General features: G+C 41.2%; 1 protein-coding gene across 8 annotated transcripts in view; it reads left to right on the top strand.

Annotated features, from left to right (window-relative positions):
* The window catches only part of SPHKAP (SPHK1 interactor, AKAP domain containing), a 105,045-nt gene that overhangs the window by 71,705 nt on the left and 15,190 nt on the right, over positions 1-18,150 (top strand). For all 8 annotated transcript variants that reach the window (XR_013960730.1, XM_080670996.1, XM_080670994.1 and 5 more), the window contains 4 exons: positions 3,816-3,875; positions 5,528-5,662; positions 7,807-8,062; positions 9,372-13,137. Coding sequence is in view for 7 of the 8 variants with exons in the window: in XM_080670996.1 (XP_080527122.1) it covers positions 3,816-3,875; positions 5,528-5,662; positions 7,807-8,062; positions 9,372-13,137 (4,217 nt within the window). In the remaining variant the exon portion in view is untranslated. The remainder of the gene's footprint in view (positions 1-3,815; positions 3,876-5,527; positions 5,663-7,806; positions 8,063-9,371; positions 13,138-18,150) is intronic.

Raw genomic sequence — 18,150 nt, 5'->3', positions numbered from 1 at the left:
AGTCAACTGAATCATACCCAGAGTCTTCACTGAGCAGAAAGAAAGGCATTTTGCTCTTACCTTTGATCTCACTTCTGGAATACCTCTAGGAGGTGCCTCTTGCCTTGGACTTCACAGCCTCTGTCTTCTCCCTCTCCTCACCTCATGCTGACCAAAGAGCCTCTTATCATTACTCAGCAGATGCTGATTCAGGAACAGTCATCCGTTTATTGTTTGTGCCATTTTTCCTCTTCTGCTTTTGTAGGTGTCCTGCCTGCCTTCCAAGCTCACCTCACATCCAGTCTTCTCTGCAAATCCAATGTGATTGAGCTCATTATCCCAACTTCCTCCAGCACGCAGATCTGTCACTCCTGTGATACTTAATAATGTTTTCATAGTTATAGCAATGTGTTCTGCCTGAAGATATACCAGAACTCCCTGAGAGTAAGAACAATACCTCGTATTGCTTGTCTTTTCAGCACCAGCACCAAGACCATACACCTTGGAGAGGGGAGCACTAAGTCCCCTCACTAAACTGCGCACAACCCCTACCTCACTCCCTCCAGCGCTTCTAGACAAAGGCCTGTCTTGCACTCCACTTGGGGTTCAGCATTAGTGGATGCCTAGTACATACCTAAATCTCAAGTAAAAAACTCAACATCATGAAGAGTGAACATACACAGAGGGTAATTCCATCACAAGGACCATTTCACCACAATGTGGATTTACTGTGAAATCATCAAAGCTTAACGGTCTAGGCTTCTCGGGTGCACAGGCTCCACTCTCAGTGACCTGGGGAAGGGGGTTTGCCAATGTGCCCACATGGTTATATGTTTTTGTAAAATTTTCAAAAGGAAGATATTTTAACTGCAATTGTTTCCTTCCATTCAGACTCCCACTATATCTTACCTTCCCTTGTATGGAGAGTCGTTGGAGTGACTACAGACAGGTGTGGGGTCTCACTTAAGGGAAATTGAATGGCATTGTGTTTTTATGAACTATATTCATGTGATTTGAGGGCACTTTTATGGATATTTAAGTGATAGCTAGCCATCCACATGTCAGATTGGCTTCCAGAAATACTCCTACCATGGACAATAGCAACTCAACCAGATGTTGAGACATGAAGGTGTAACTCAGAGATGATTTTGCAATATAAGCATGTCCTACTATCCCCAATACCAGAATTATATAAAGAAAAATAGATGGTAAAGAGAAAACAAGGAAACTTGCCTGTGAAGAATTCTTCCTGTCACCAGACATGTGAAATTATAAATTCAAGATTGGGTTCTCTTGGAAGAAATTTACTTGATAATACAACATTGAGAATAATAACTAACTACATCATATTTTTTTTATTTTTTAATGTAAATCAATAAAAAATAATCTACCCAAATTCTTAAGTTTGTATAGCAGAAACCTGTATTACAAGTAATAGGTATGCCTATAACAACCATATATCAAAGAAATTTTATAGTGGTTTCCCACCAAATTTGTCATCAACCTGGAAAATGTGTAAGTTATTATCAGCAAAGGTTTGTGAAGCTGAAAAAATATGCAGACAACAATATTATAGTAAGACTGGGTTATCTTTCTATTCCCTTTAGAGCAGTGGTTCTCAACCTTTCTAATGCCGCGACCCTTTAATACAGTTCCTCATGTTGTGGTGACCCCCAACAGTAAAATTATTTTTGTTGCTACTTCATAACTGTAATTTTGCTGCTGTTATGAATCATAATGTAAATATCTGTGTTTTCCAATGGTCTTAGGTGACCCTGCTAGCAGTTCTCAACCCGTGGGTCGTGACCCTCAACCTGTGGGTCATGAGAACCGCTGCTGTAGAGCCTAAGACCATCGGAAAACACTTCTAAAGAAATGAATATTCACTTTCACACCTAAGTTAGAATTTTCAATTTTGTTTTTCTTTCTCTTAAAAAGGGTCTCCCAAAATTGTATGTACATCAGACCCTAAAAACCTGGATCATCCCCAAAGAAAGATATATGCACCAAGTATAAGCAAGTGGTTGGCTTATATCTTGCTTTATTTCCATCTTGGCTCAGCCAATAAGTGTGAAGAGTGTCCTCCAAATGTAGGCAGAGCTCACATTACAGCCTGAAATGAATGAAAGTAAGTTCATCTTCAGAGAACTAAAGACAGTATCCGAGGGCAGACAAGTCGTTATTACAGATGTCTTCCTTTGGTCTCTGCTTTGCCCGCTCCCATGGTGATATAAGATAATAAGAACCCAGGGTCAAGGTAGTGCACCTTTCTTCAAGGAGAATGGAAAATTGTCTACTCAATTGAGTAACTGCCATCCCAGCTGCATGCTATTAAAAGCTCTGGAGGACTAACGAATATTGAACCAGTTTTCCAAGGACGAAGTTACTGCTGTTATATAAATATCCTGAAACCACTCCAGATCATGAACCCTTTCCAAGTACCACTTACTACTTACGCTTGTCTTGGCAAAGGAACTCCTGCTCACTTCCTCCCTATTTACCCATCTCAATAACCCAAAGGAAGAGGGCCTCTGAATGAGAGTGTAGGTGGCACTTTCTTCCCCCAAATGCCCATCTACTGTAGTTATTCTCAACAACAGCATTCTGAGGATACACTGTAAAAATATTGTGAGCCCAGGAAAACTCCCATTATTGGTGAGAGTAAAACGGTAGCAGTCTTGACACTTCAGCAATCTATAACTATTTTACTTTAAGGACTTTCCCAAAATCTTTTTATTATGTTTTGGTTTGTTTTTTTGTTTTTTAACCTCAAAAGAAAAGGTATGGACTATGAGAAACCATGACCATGAACAACTACTGAAATCAGAAAGCCGAATATACCTGCAGGCATCGGCTTAAGTCCAAACATCTGATTAAATAGCCAGATAATTAATGTTCTCAGTTTTACATGGCCAAACCAACTTGTTAAGAATAAATACCTTTGGATGATTTTAAGCAAAACGTTATAGAGCCTCATTCCCATTTCTGACTCTTCCCTTTCTGCAGCCTTCTGCCCTCTAGTCAGTCTCTCTCCCTCCCTGCTTCTCTACAGTGGGTAGAACTTTCCACCGCCAAATATCACTCATGCTACCTGACCTCCCAGGGACACCCTCTTGTTCCCCACCCACCAAGATCCTAGCCAACTCTCAAGAGTGTATCTCACCTCTTTGAAACTTTTTTGTTAAGTTTTCTTCTTCCCGTCTCCCTCTGAATGCCCATAGTACATTTTTATCCATGGGATGTGTTTGAGATTTAAGTTATTGTTGTTCTGAATTACTATTTAGTATTGTAGCTGTTGTTTTTATGCTCTAACCTATTCAGACATGTATTTAAGATGGCTAAACAGAGGCCAGCTATGTAATAAGATTAAATAAATTAACTTAAAACCATGAAACAAAGAGAAATCCACTTAGCATACACTATATTAAAAGTGAGAGGAGAGAAGGAGCAGGAAATGAGAAGAGGAAATAGGGAAACGGGAAGAAGTGTTTATTGCAGTTATAAACAGAGGTTTAGAGGATTACAGTCTTTTTTCCTATTTCATGAGATTGGATAACCCTTTATAAACCTGAAGATTTTGTTGTAACTGTTACATTGACTCTAATACAAAGACACTGCTTTGTTTACTGGGCCATGAAAGGAAGAAGGCATTTGGTGGGATCAGTGGGAATTATGACCAGGGTATAGAAGTTTGCATAGAAGCCCAAAGATAACATGTTCAGTCAACAATACTAAATGTGTAGAACTCAAATCATTTGCCCCCAACTGATTCCTGCTTTCTTCAAAAAGAACTGCCAGGTTTCTTACTTAACTGCCTCTTTTGCCCTCTCTCCCAGGTCTGCTTTGTGAACCTGGATGTGAACAAGGATGAGTGCAGCACAGAGCACCTGCAGCAGGTAACACTGGGGACTCAAGCTCTCCGGGAGCTCATTACAAGGGTGGGCTGCACTGATGTGAGAACCAACATGACTGCATCTCTAAATGATGCTCATTTTATAGGGGACTGTTGAATTGGATGGTTTCATCACAGCCCATTTCCCTGACCCCTTTCCTTCACCTTCCCATGCAGTTTGCCTGCCTTATATTTGTAAAACTTGTTTTCCCAAGAGACAGAGCTACTCTCCAAGCAGGCACTTCCTCCTCCCACCATTTCCGTAAAGTGGCTTTTTCTGCTCTCCCCTTCTCCACTCTCAAGTACCATCTGAGGTAGCTTTTCCAAGGTTTCTCCAGCCCTTTCCTCTGGCTCTCAGGGTTGCTGCTTCCTGCTGCTTTGTCATCATCAAATGTTTTATCACCAACCTTGCTTTCCCAGTCCTGCACTGCTCTGGGGCTCAAACGTTTCACACTCTGCAGCAGCTAAATATTCTAAGATCATCCAAAATTGTGAGAATCCTGATGTAAATCCTTGACAACATACAGGAACTTGAAGGCTCATGCCATCCTTTGTGCTATAGCCTCTGGACACAATGGGAAGAATAATTGATGTGATGATCATTTCATGCCCAGAGCTGCAGATGGTTTGATCTCACTATTTAATGTAATGTTTTTAATGTATAACAGCATGCCATTCGCAGCTTGATTATCACAGAACAGTAGACCTGCAATTACTCAGGACTCCTGTAATGCTTTTGTTTTTTGACAATGCTTCATCTGAAGCTTTCCAGTAAGTTCCAGATATCATTCATCTGTATAGTACTGGAAGGGTTTTCAAAATAAATTGTACATATTATTTCATTTGATGGGATTATGGTGCAGTGTCCATCAAAGAGAGATGCCAAAGCAAGTTGGCATCATAACTATGTGTTTGGAGATTTATATGAGTGATTTGAAGCAGTCTTTTTGCTATGGCTAAGGGTAGATACTTTGGCACTGACTTAGCTACATATGTAACACTTGTGTGAGGTCTTAATCTTCTCTGGGCCTCAGACTACTTAAGTGTAAAAAAAATGCAATAGTGGTACTTCATCCCTATAAGGGTGTTGTGGGAATTAAATGTAGTAAAATATAACATGTAAAGACTTTAGTTAGCTTATTGCCTAGTACAGTGGTCGGCAAGCTCATTAGTCAACAGAGCGGCAAACCGCGGCTCACGAGCCGCATGTGGCTCACGAGCCGCAGTTTGCCGACCAATGGCCTAGTACATAGAGCAAGATCAATGTTAATAATTATTTTATTATTGGTATTATTATTGACTTTATTAGAAAATAAGATGATTATTAATCAATAAGTCTCTTACCCAAGGACTTAAAAGAACACTATTTCTAAACTACTAAGTATACCTGTGGTGTGACAGCAATTGTTAAATGCTAACTTTTGGAAGTTTAGTACTAACAGTTTTTAAAAGCTTTATATTTGAAGACTCTTCTACCAATCTAAACCTTTATGCTTCAATTTCACACAATCTCTCCTAGTAATAATTTAGTAGATTAAGTAACGTATAGTATGAATAGTTACATGAGTATATTATTTTTGTAAGTAAATAGTTTTGGGGAAGTGTTTTGGAAGTGAAAAGAAATCATCTAAACTAATGAAGATTCTTGCTCTACAGAAATTGGTCAGTGTTTCACCAGATCTCCCAAAACTTATCAGCTCCATGAATGTCCAAAAACCAAAAGAAAATGAAATTGTCCTCCTCAGTGGGTTAACATCTGGAAATCTCCAGGCAGATTTTAAAGTTTCACAGGTAAGAAGTATAGGCTCTTGATGAGGTGTTCATTCACTAGTGATGTTATCAATGGTTGGCTCTTGGCAAATATCAGTATAAACCCCAACTAGATGCCTCACATAAACTCTTACAGCATTAAAATAAGAACGTCTCTGTATTTAATAGTTCATTTGTATTTCTCCGAAATATTGCAACTTAGAGTTTGACAGACCTTTCCTTACATCGACTCAAGTTCATAGTGCTACGTGGCACTTAAACTAGAGCAGACACACTAGGCATTGATTGGTTAGCTTGGTTTTCTGAAAATATACTGGGTAGTAAAAAGCAGAATTGTCTTCTGTTACAAGAATAACACCAAAATTCTAATTCATACTATGTGGTCCCAGAATCCCACAGTTCCTTCTTTCTGGATGTTTTTTAGTTCTAGGATGCACCAAACAGTCAAGTAGTAAGTACAAGATAGCAGCCCCCAGGATGCAAAGGGAGTTTCTTGGTCCCAAGGAATGAAATTTCCAAAAGAAAAGAATGCTACTAAAAATAAAGTAGGGATTATTGTCCTCATTCAACACCCTGTTGTCCATTGTTATTAGATAGATCATTATTATACCCTTTATCTGAAGAAAAATAAAAATATACAAATTATTTAATCAACTTACAGAAAAATACATAAAAGATTTCTAAAGGTACATTGTATAAAAGATTGCTAATTTTCTCAAATAAGATATGTTTATAGTGAAAGCTATAGATTAAGATAATAAGCATTTGTTTTTCTTCAAATTGTCCTTTCTTGGGTTTTAGTTTTGCTGCAAATTTTTAAATAATTTATTCTTCAGTATTTCAAATTATCAAAAAAATTCAGAGGCCCACCCACTATTTCTTGCTCTACTCCTGATGCTTTGTAAAAATCTACACACAGTCCATTACAACTTGTAAAGCAAGACTAGAACAAAATCCTTGAAGTCATTCTAATAATACATTTCCTTAGTGAGAAAGTTAATCGTCTGAAAAGAGAACACAGAAATGGCTCTAAATACCCTCTCTTTATATTAGGCAAAATCATTATGACCAAAAGTAATTTATAAACCTCAGTTTTAAGAGTATTTCTGGACCAGGCCTATTAGTTGGGTTTTCTAATTAAACATATCAGAAAATTGACTTAAGCACAGAGAGAATGCATTGTCTCATGTAACTAAAATATCCAGTGGGTAGATTAAATACAGGGATTTGAACAAAGTCATCAGACATGCGTATTCTCTTGTGGCCTCTCTTCTTCTTTCTCTCTGTATACCCCATTATCAGATAAGCTCTTCTCACAAGGAAGCAATTTCCTTTGGATTCACGTTGAGTAAGAAAGAGAGAATATCTCCTCCAGGTGGCTCCCAGGAAAAGTCTCATTGTGTCCTATTAGCTCTCATGTGTCATGTGCCCATCTCTGAACTAGTAGGTAAGCAACTTTTAATGGGACAAGGAAGCCAAACTGAGAATATTCCTAAACCAGCGGTATTGGCTGCTGGTTTAGGGATATTCTTAGTTAACTTAGGGATATTCTTAGTTGACTAAGACGAGATTTGGCATTGCTGTGCTACCCCAATATAGCTGATCTACTAGTATGAAAACATAGGGACTGTGGTACCTACAAAATAATTTAGGCCTTTGTGAGAGTTGCTTCAATTTGCAAAACTGTCTCCTATCATGAAGATACAAAAAAGTTTAGTTTTCCTTTGGGCAAAGCCAATTATCGAGCACAGATAGACTATAATTCTACACCAGCTCTTAAAAACCCAATCATCTTTTGTTTCAGTGGAGTTGTGGTCTGACTCAGTTCTGGCCTCTCTCCCCTATTTTAATAGCTTTGAAGAAAGTCTTCCCTACCTGATTAACTTTGCCCAGGGCAATTTTTGTTTTAATAGAAGAGAACAAAAATATGTGATACAACTGGTCTACTTTCCCCTATGTCAAATTTTCTCCTAGGTACTCTGTGTTCCCAAATAGCACTTGAATTTTTTTTCAAGCAGTTTGTCAGAATAAGCCTAGAAGATGTTCCAAATATTTTAAAGGTCCCCACTCCTAACAGGAGAGATTGAGGGAAGAAGAAAGGTCAGAGTCCATGATTTTCTAATTTCTTTTTCTAATAAAGGCTTTTTTTTTCTATCCACTTTTAGTGTCCTTGGCTGCCAGACATCTGCTTGGTCCAGTGTGCAAGGGGAAACAGACCAAACAGTACCAATTGCATCATCTTTGAAATCAACAAATTTTTGATTGGCCTGGAATTGGTTCAGGAGCGGCAGCTCCACCTGGAAACAAACATCTTGAAGGTGGAGGATGACACAAACTGTTCGCTGTCTTCCATCGAGGAAGACTTTCTCACCGCATCTGAGCACTTGGAGGAGGAGAGTGAGGTGGAAGAATACAGGAACGGTGAGAACTCTCCAATAAAACAAATGTGCATTCTGAAATTAGTCACCCTATCAAAATGTCTACATGCAATTTTAGAAAAGTTTCAGGTCACATCAGTTCAGATGAAACATCACAATCTTCAGTAAGTTTGGGAGGAAAAGAGGATAAGAAAACTGGTGAAGATGCTGACTGAGGCACTTAGATTTAATGGTTAGATGGCTCCATTCTCTCTAAAGATGCCTTAGGTGTTCTGATGAAAATGTGTGTGTGTTAGAGGGAAATCCTCCTGACTGCCAAGAGATGGAGACTATCACTGGGAGGAAAGTTAACCTCCCTAAATCTTCCATCAAAGCCACTTCCTTGTTGAAGCTGAGTTGGACTGGCCTGAATCCTAACAGTCTCTTTGAAGCTGTGAAACCTGGGGCCAGCTATCTAATCTTTGTTTAGTCTTCTGAGCCCTTATCTATACCTTGGGAGTATAGTAGTTCCTGTAGCACTAATGTATTTAAAAGTATGATATGAGATTGTCCTGTGTTGTTTAACGAGGGGGATGCATTCTGGGAAATGCATTGTTAGTCAAGTTCATTGTTGTGCTAACATCATAGTGCACTTATACAAACTTAGATGTTATAGCCAACTACACGCCTACGCTGTACCTTATAGTCTATTGTTCCTAGGCTACAAGCCTGTACAGCATGTAACTGTACAAGACAACACAAGATTAAATCAAGAACTAGAGAGAGCAAATGGTGAAGACAGAAGTAAATAACCCAAGAAAGTGCTTAGTTCTCATTTACTCACCCTTTCTATTGACTCATTAGTGGAGGTCAGTGAACAATGGACTCCCTCCCTGACTCTGAGCCTTAGGAAGGGATACCCCAGATATAGTTGCCACTGACCTTGGGCAAATCCTATGCAAACTTCAGAGCATATTTTTGTAACAAGACTCACTATTGAGGTTGCTGTAAACATCCTCTCTCTTCCCTCTTTACTCACTTGGAAGTTATAAATGCAGTTTGGGGCTTACTTTGCCCCTGAAGGATGGTGACTAGTTGTCAGCTCCCAAAAGCCTTCTTCTTCTGCTATAATGCTTGCACTTCTTTTCTGCACTGACACCCATTTTGTTGGGCAGCATTCCATAAGGAAGCACAGAAGTCTTTTCAGATTCATTTTTCTTGAAGAAACATTTTTTGAAGAAACATTCAAATGCCATTGGGGGTTGTGGGGGAGATACCTGATGCTTTAAAGCATTTTTAGAAAATAATTATTTTAGGCTCATGAGAACCTGCTATTCAAAAAGTAATCGTGCTCTTCATTTTCTCTTCACTAGGTTATGAGAATATAAATGTTTCAGCCAATGTTATGGAAAGTAAAAAGTCGAAGGAAATCACTCAGGAGAAATGGGATTACAATAAGGAAAAGTCACTTTGTACTTTGGAAGACAAATACATTAGCAAATATCACACGTCACTGATTAACACAGAAACATCTCTGGGAAAAGAAGCAGAAGACACAACTTTGCAGAGTCTAGATTCATCAGCTAAGCTATCAGAGTGGAAAGGTGAAACTGCGGGGAATGAGACGACAGCCACAAATTACTATTATTCAGAAAATTTTAAAGATCAAGTGGAAAAATTGCAGGCACTCTGTATTCCAGGCAAGGCTTATTTCTCCAAGGTGGTTAAGAAAGAAGGACCTTCTGCCCATGGCACTGCCATGGAGCATGACCACAAGTTAGACCCAGGAGACCATAAAGATGGAACAAATTCTCTTCTTCGAATACAAGATGGAGAAGCCACAACCGGCGAGTATGCTACAAATTTAGCAGAATCTGTGCTGCAAGATGCATTTATTAGATTATCTCAGTCTCAGCCTACACTATCCCAGGAAACTGCAGTCAGTGTCTCTGTAGGAAGTGCTCTGCTCCCTCGTCGCTGTTCCACAAAAGATATCAAGGTCCCTCAGTCATGGAATGAGCTCCCCAAAATCGTCATTGTTCAGAGTCCCGATGGCAGTAATACTGCCCCTGAGCCAGACATCTCTACTTGGCCTGAGATGGAAGTCTCTTTTGAAAACTCAGGTGTCCCCTCTGGAGAGAATGCCAGCAGACACCCCCAGAGTGCTCTAGAGGTAGCATTAGCTTGTGCAGCCACCGTGATTGGAACTATTTCCAGTCCACAGGCCACAGAAAGACTAAAAATGGAGCAAGACTCCCTTATTTCCAACCATCCACCAGGTGGCAACGACCTATTGCAGACTCAAGCGTCCCAAGTACTCAAGGAACCTTCCATCAGTGAATACTCGTTTCCATCTGCTTTGTGCGGCATGACGCAGGTGGCCAGTGCCGTCGCTGTCTGTGGCCTGGCTGAAACAGGAGAGGTGAAGTGCCCTGAAGCTTCAAGTGGACTCTTGCCTGCAGCTGTGTCTTCTGCAGCAATTCCTCCACTTTTTAATTTAGCAACAGGGAGGGGCATGGCGCTGGGAAATGAGGCCATTGCAGAGGCATTGTTCAAAGAGGCCGCTCTGGTTTTAATAAGGCCTAATGCCTACAGCAGCATTGGAGACCTCATGGAATCAATGAACAGACGAATTAATGAAACTGCTTTCAAGCCTCGGAGCTTGTGCTCAGAAAATGCGCTTGGAAATGAACTGGCACAAGCTCTGTCCAATCTGATTCTGAAGCACTGCATTGATGAAATTCACCAGCAAAATAAAAGAATCGACCCCAAAGGCACGCGTTCATCTGAAACTCTGGACATCTTAATGGAAAGTACAAATCAACTGCTCTTCAATGTGATATGCTTCACACTCAAGAAGATGAGCCATATTGTACAGCATGGTGAATGTACCACTCTCCTTTCTAAGGAGACCATTGGATGGAGGGAAACAGAACTAGGCAACCAGCCACCTGATGAGGCTGCTAGTCAAGCATGGACTAAAGCCACTGAATACTCCAGCAGCCATCCACATATTCATCCACGTAGCACTAGTCTTGTTATCAATGACCTTGTAGAGGACATGCCTCCAAAGCAAGACAGCAAGGGCTCAGCAAAGCCAGGTCTCTTCCAGAACCCCATGCTGCAATCTGAATTGTCTTGTAGTCCTAGAATGCCTGGTTCTTCAACTGCTAAAATATTCCCTAAGGAAATATATCTGAAAGGAACCATGGGAAAGGATATAATAAATCCTCATCAGACACTGAGTCACAATGAGAATGAATGCAGAGCCTCTTCAGAGGGAGAAAGGACACGGGCAGCCACCAAGTGCAGCAGCAGTTCCCAGGATGCTGAGGACAGCTTCAGTCCCAACATCCAAGAGAAGTACAATTGTGCCTCACTTCTAAACAATGAAGTTCAAGTTAATCTGTCTTTGTTAGGGAGTGACTTGCTGCTTCCTGCTCAGTCCATGCTGCAGGCAAAACACACAGACGTATACAGCATTACAGACTTTGCCGAAGAATTAGCAGAGACCATTGTCTCCATGGCAACTGAAATTGCAGCAATTTGCCTTGACAACTCAAAGGGAAAACAACCCTGGTTTTGTGCATGGAAAAGAGGGACCGAGTTTCTGGTTACCCCGAACTTAACCTGCCGATCTTTGAAGAGGAAGGAGAGTCAGGCCAGTGGGGCCGCTGTGAGGAAACACAAGCCACCACGGCTCAGTGAGATCAAGAGGAAAACAGATGAGCACCCGGAGCTTAAAGAGAAGCTGATGAACAGGGTTGTGGACGAGTCAATGAACCTTGAGGACTCCCAAGATTCTGTCAATGTCTTTGCAAACGAAGTAGCAGCCAAGATCATGAACCTGACAGAGTTTTCCATGGTGGATGGCGTCTGGCAAGCCCAGAGCTTTCCCCGGAATCGGTTACAGAGTGGAGACAGGTGGAACCGGCTGAAAGCTTCCAGCTGTGAAAGCATTGCTGAGGAGGACTCTAACGCCAGGGCCTATGTCAACAGCCTGGGTTTAATGAGCACCCTAAGTCAGCCAGTGAGCAGGGCCAGCTCTGTCTCCAAGCAATCAAGCTGTGAGAGCATCACCGATGAGTTTTCCAGGTTCATGGTGAATCAGATGGAGAATGAAGGAAGAGGATTTGAGTTGCTGCTGGATTACTATGCAGGCAAGAATGCCAGCAGCATTGTGAACTCAGCTATGCAGCAGGTGTGCCGGAAAAATGACCACCTCAGTGTGAGGTCAAACTGTCCCTCTAAACAGTCCAGCACAGAGAGCATCACCGAGGAGTTCTACAGGTACATGCTGAGGGACATTGAAAGAGAAAGCAAAGATAATGCCTTCTCCAGACGAAGCAGCCAGGATTGGACAGCTGGTTTATTGTCACCTTCTCTGCGATCCCCATTGTATTACAGACAGTCATCTATGCCAGATGGCAGATCGCTGGGTGCCAGGCTGACAGTGAATGTGCCATTCAAAGCCAACTCCTTAGATGGCTTTGCTCAAAACAACCATCGAGATTTCCTGAGCGTACAGCCAGTCAGCAGTGCTTCCTCAACGGGGCTCTGCAAATCTGATTCTTGCTTGTATCGCAGAGGTGGGACTGACCAGATCACAGCCATGTTAATTCATGAGACATGGGCAAACTCAATCGAGGCCCTCATGCGGAAGAACAAAATTATAGTGGATGATGCCCAGGCTGATGCTGAGCCTGTTTCTGGTGGCCCTCCCTTGCAAGTGGACAAGTGTGCAAACAGGTTAGCTTCTAGCAGAGTGCAAAGTGGGCCAATTCTTCTTGTCGAGGAGTCTATTGATTACCAGAGGAAAGACTCTGTTACCGAAAGCCAACATCCCCCGGTGTCCTCTCCAAGCAAAGCTGCTCCTCTTAGTTTCAATTCTAAAAAGGAAACTTCCTTGTGCCATGATGGTGTCTCTATAAACCTCACCAGCCAATCACTTTGTTCAAGGGAAGTGCCTTTAATTCAGATTGAAACAGATCAGAGAGAAGAGTGTGTTGGTGAACCTGAACACACCCTTTCCAAGTGTGCCCCCCTGGAAGAAGCAGAGGAGCATTTGAAAGATGACGAAAAAGTCCCAGATGTGGTGAGGGGTAGAGACACTGAGAAGAAAGACTGCCAAAACCACGGGTGAGTGAATGATCTGTGAGACTCCATAAGAGTGCATGGGACTGGAGTTTGCATCTTAATTCATATTTATTCTAAATCTTAGGGATTTTATTGATATAAGAACTGAATGTCTGAGGCAATAAATGGCTTTCTTGGGTTAAGAAGAACTTATAATAATGGAAAGATGGAAGTAATTTTTTTAAATTTCTAAAATAAATGGGATTCATTTACATAATAGAGGAGCTAGGGTATTATTCTCCCCATTAAAATTAATTGCCCATAGTATGCTACTTTACAAAATTCATGCATGGCAATTTTCAAGCAAAAGAAAAAATATGCCAATTAATCTATTTGAAATTTTTAAATTTAAATAAACTTTAATATTGTAAAATGATATTAAATATTTGATATTTTTTTCTAAGGCCTCTCCTTTCAAGTTTTCCTTTCTTGCCTTGTTCTAAAAATCTCTGCAAGGACACCGTGTCCTGCAAGTGCTGGCCTTTTAGATGCATGGTATAATTATGGCAGCATTAGAGGCAAAACAACTCCAGAGTATTGTTATTTCAATTTCTCTTTCAAAAAATTGTAATGTAGGTGACAATGCATTTTGAATTTGAGGCAAAGTAATTATTTCTCTCAGGCTGCTCAACAAACTGTCAGTTATTTTTACAACTCCCATTTTTTATAGAAAATTCAGAGGATTCTTAAATATGAGAACATTGTATCATATATAATTCTTGGTCTATAGTTAAAGTTAAACAATACAGAAGAAAACAAAAATTAAGCTCTATCTTATGGAAAACATAAGATGAGAAATGGCCTGCATAGCTCTTCAGGGATATGTGCCTATTGCACAAAGAAACTGTAATTTTTAAGTGGTTAGTTACAATAAACAAGTTGAACACAACCTTCATCACATTTCATCAGCCCTCATAGTAATCCCCAGTACTTTCCCACCCTCACCAGGGAAGCTAAAGGGCTTCATCTTTAGGTGCTGACGCTCCCCATCATTATAAGATATTACAAGGTGTGGGTGGTATGTGGTTCAGATGGATGTAAATATTTCATTCTCAATCCCACAGTGCTAAGAACTTAACTTTCCAATTGGATTAAATCCTGAAAGAAATTGAAGGAAAGAGAGCATGAAAATATACAGGCAAAAGAACACCAATATAAACCAAATGAAGAATAGGCTAAGATGACCAAGAAGACAAGTTCTTATATATCAGTAATTCTCCAGTTATAGAAAATATTCATCAAAGTTTTATAGGAGCACCATACTTCACCATAGTATTCACCTTCAGGAAGTATGGTGAATTACAAATGTTTAAAAGTGATCAAAGAGTTAAAGATACACAAGAGCCAATATGTAATTCTTTAGAATTACTTTAACTTGAGATAGCAGGAAATGGAGAACGCTTGTTTAAAGTCTCCTAAACACAGCGATCATAAACCAACTAAGATTTTTAGTCAAAGAAGGTGACCTAGTTAAGGAACATTCATGAACTAGTTTAACAAGATTTATGGTTGTAGGTTCAAATCAAATAGTGATTGTCACTACAGTGAAATAAAATTCATTATACAATTTTTACTTGCATGTCACTAATATTGTGCTTAAAACAGCTACAACCTTGAGGCTTTCAGAAATTTTGGAAAAGCATATGATTAAAGCCTCCAACTGATTTAGCTTTGTGTTCCATATAATGACTCACACACATGACCCAAGCACAAATCCTCTCGGCTCATGATGTAGATTTCTGATTTTGTTTTCCAATAATGAAAGGGGGGAAAATGTGGAATCATCAGCCTTAGAAATTCAAGAGATGGGTCTGCTCCCAAAATGTAAGGACTACTAAATGTTACATATACACTGAGTGGCCAGATTATTATGATCTCTAAATGCATAATAATCTGGCCACTCAGTATATATATATATATATTCGAGGCCCAGTGCATGAATTCATGCATGGGTGGGGTCCAGCCAGCCTAGCCAGGGGGAGGGGACATTGGCGGTTGGCCAGCCTGCTTGCTGGTCGAACTCCTGGTCGAGGGAACAATTAGCATATTAGCCTTTTATTACATAGGATATGCACTGAGTGGCCAGATTATTATGCGTTCAGAGACCATAATAATCTGGCCACTCAGTGTATTTTTTCTTTGTGGAGCAATATAAATAATAGAACATGAACTCCACTAACTAACCTTTAACCATGTCACCTTGGGCAAGTGCCTTCATCTCTCTACTTCAGTTTACTTGCCTATAAATGGGAGTATAATAATGTCATAAGAGGATTCTTAAGTGCCTACAACTCAATAAATGTTTGCTTTATGGTTGTTATTGTTGTTTGGGTTGGGTATAGGGTTGCCTTAATTCCAGGAGATTATTTTCCCAAATGAATAGTATGAGAATTTTATTAAAAAGGAACTTCCTAGGATTTGAAAGAAAAGAAATTAGTCATATTTAGGTCACATTTTCTAATCCAGAATTTGTTATCATGAAATTTGATGTGTCAAAATAGCTAAATACAGAACTCAATTCCCTCTGAATTCTGTTTGGAGGTGGGGAGGTGTCATGTCCTGAAGATATTTTTAGGCTACTCTCTGGGGGACATTTTTTTTTTTAATATATTTTATTGATATTTCACAGAGAGGAAGGGAGAGGGATAGAGAGCTAGAAACATCGATGAGAGAGAAACATCGATCAGCTGCCTCCTGCACGCCTCCTACTGGAGATGTGCCCGCAACCAAGGTACATGCCCTTGACCGGAATCGAACCCGGGACCTTTCAGTCCGCAGGCCGATGCTCTATCCACTGAGCCAAACCGCTTTCGGCTCTGGGGGACATTTTCATAATTCTTACTAAAAACTTCATAAAATCTTAACATACTGAAATAAAAATCACTTCCATTTTTATTTTATAAAAGAGTAACTAACCACTTCAGAATATATTATGGAAGTCATGTCCAAATATAAATACTTATATTTTAGGCCACCACATCTGTCCAAATACCTGAATTATCTCTCAATTATAAAGAGTTTAAATAATGTGATGCATCCCAGTTCTTGATTTCTGGAAAAAATATTATTCTATTGTTGGGCAGCAATGAGTGCTTAACTCAGCCACCCTATCTGAGATCATTAAAGAATAAGTATCTAACTTTTGGATAGTTTGAGACCACAAGTATAAATAACAAACTAAGATTCTGAACATCACATGTTGCACTCACTGACATCATCTGACTTTTTCAGAAACATATTTTATGTTGTGCATTCATTTATATTTGTTTCAAGAAAAATAGTATTCATCCAACAAATAGTTGATACCCATTAATGTGCGCTATCCTTGGGGCTTCAAATGTAGGAGAATATAGAGATTTGATGCCTGTGCCCATTGCTCTTACACAGCAGTGGGAGAGACAAACAACATACACGAAAAATCTCTTTATAAAGTAAACTAGAGGCCCGATGCATGAAATTCATGCACGGAGTGGGAGGATGTCCCTCAGCCCAGCCTGCACCCTCTCCAATCTGGGATCCCTCTCACAATCCAAGACTGCTGGCTCCCAACTGCTCGCCTGCCTGCCTTCCTGATTGCCCCTAACTGCTTCTGCCTGCCAGCCTGATCACCCCCTAAACACTCCCCTGCCAGCCTGATTGATGCCTAACTGCTCCCCTGCCAGCCTGTTTTCCCCTAACTGCCCTCCCCTGCAGGCCTGGGTCTCCCCAAACTGCCCTTCCATGCAGGCCCAGTTGCCCCCAACTTCCCTCCTCTGCCAGCCTGGTCACCCCTAACTGCCCTCCCTTGCAGGCTTGATCGCCCCCAATTGCCCTCCCTTGCAGGCCTGGTCCCTCCCAACTGTCCTCCCCTGCTGGCCATCTTGTGGCAGCCATCTTGTGTCCACATGGGGGCAGCCATCTTTGACCATATGGGGGCAGCCATCTTGTGCATTGGAGTGACAGTCAATTTGCATATTACTCTTTTATTAGATAGGATAGAGACCTGGTGCATGGGTGGGGGCCGGCTGGTTTGCCCTGAAGGGTGTTCCAGATCAGGGTGGGGGTTCCCTTGGGGCATGGAGCGGCCTGGGTGAGGGGCCTGTGGTGGTTTGCAGGCTGGTCACGCCCCCCGGTGACACAAGCAGAGGCCCTGGTATCTGGGATTTATTTATCTTCTATAATTGAAACTTTGTAGCCTTGAGCGGAGGCCAGGGTCAGCCAGAGCAGGCGGGAAGCATAGCTTCCTCCATTGCTGGGGAAACCCAAGCCTCCTGCTCGCTCAGTGGTCACAGCCATCTTGGTTGGGTTAATTTGCATACTCGCTCCTGATTGGCTGCTGGGCATGGCTTGGGGGCATAGCAGAGGTATGGTCAATTTGCATGTTTCTCTTTTATTAGTGTAGATTATTGCAGAGTGTGACAAGACAAAAATAAAGAGTAGTGTGATAGAGAATAACTAATTGGTCAAAGTGGCTGCTGGCATTTGAGATGAGACCTAAAAGGTAGATAAGGGGCAAGCCATATGAAGTCACACTTGAATTTCAACCTAGCTTGAAAACTTCTCCCACTATGAATCAATTATAAATTCTGGATTAATATAATAAACATCCTTTTAAATACAAGACTGAACTTAACATTATTATTAATAACTAGTGGCACAGTGCACAAAATTCATGCATGGGGGGGGGCATTTCCTCAGCCTAGCCTGCACCATCTCTAATCCGGGACCCCTTGGGTGATGTCTGACTGCCAGTTTAGGCCTGATCCCACATCGGGCCTAAACCAGCAGTCAGACATCCCTCTCACAATCTGGGACCGCTTGCTCCTAACCGTTCATCTTCCTTCCTGCCTGCCTGCCTGATCGCCCCTGCCTCTGCCTGCCTGCCTGATCACCCCTAACCCCTCTGCCTGCCTGATCGCCCCTAACTGCCCTCCCCTGCCGGCCTGATCTCGCCCCCATCTGCCCTCCCCTGCCGGCCTAATCTCGCCCAGTCTCTGTCTCTCTTTGTTCTTCTCAGCAGTCCTCCAGGCCTCCCTG

This window comes from Plecotus auritus (genome assembly GCF_963455305.1).
Source record: "Plecotus auritus genome assembly, chromosome: 5".
Classification (NCBI taxonomy): Eukaryota; Metazoa; Chordata; class Mammalia; order Chiroptera; family Vespertilionidae; genus Plecotus; species Plecotus auritus.
Note: the sequence above shows the minus strand (reverse complement) of the source record. Positions and strands in the feature narration are given on the sequence as shown.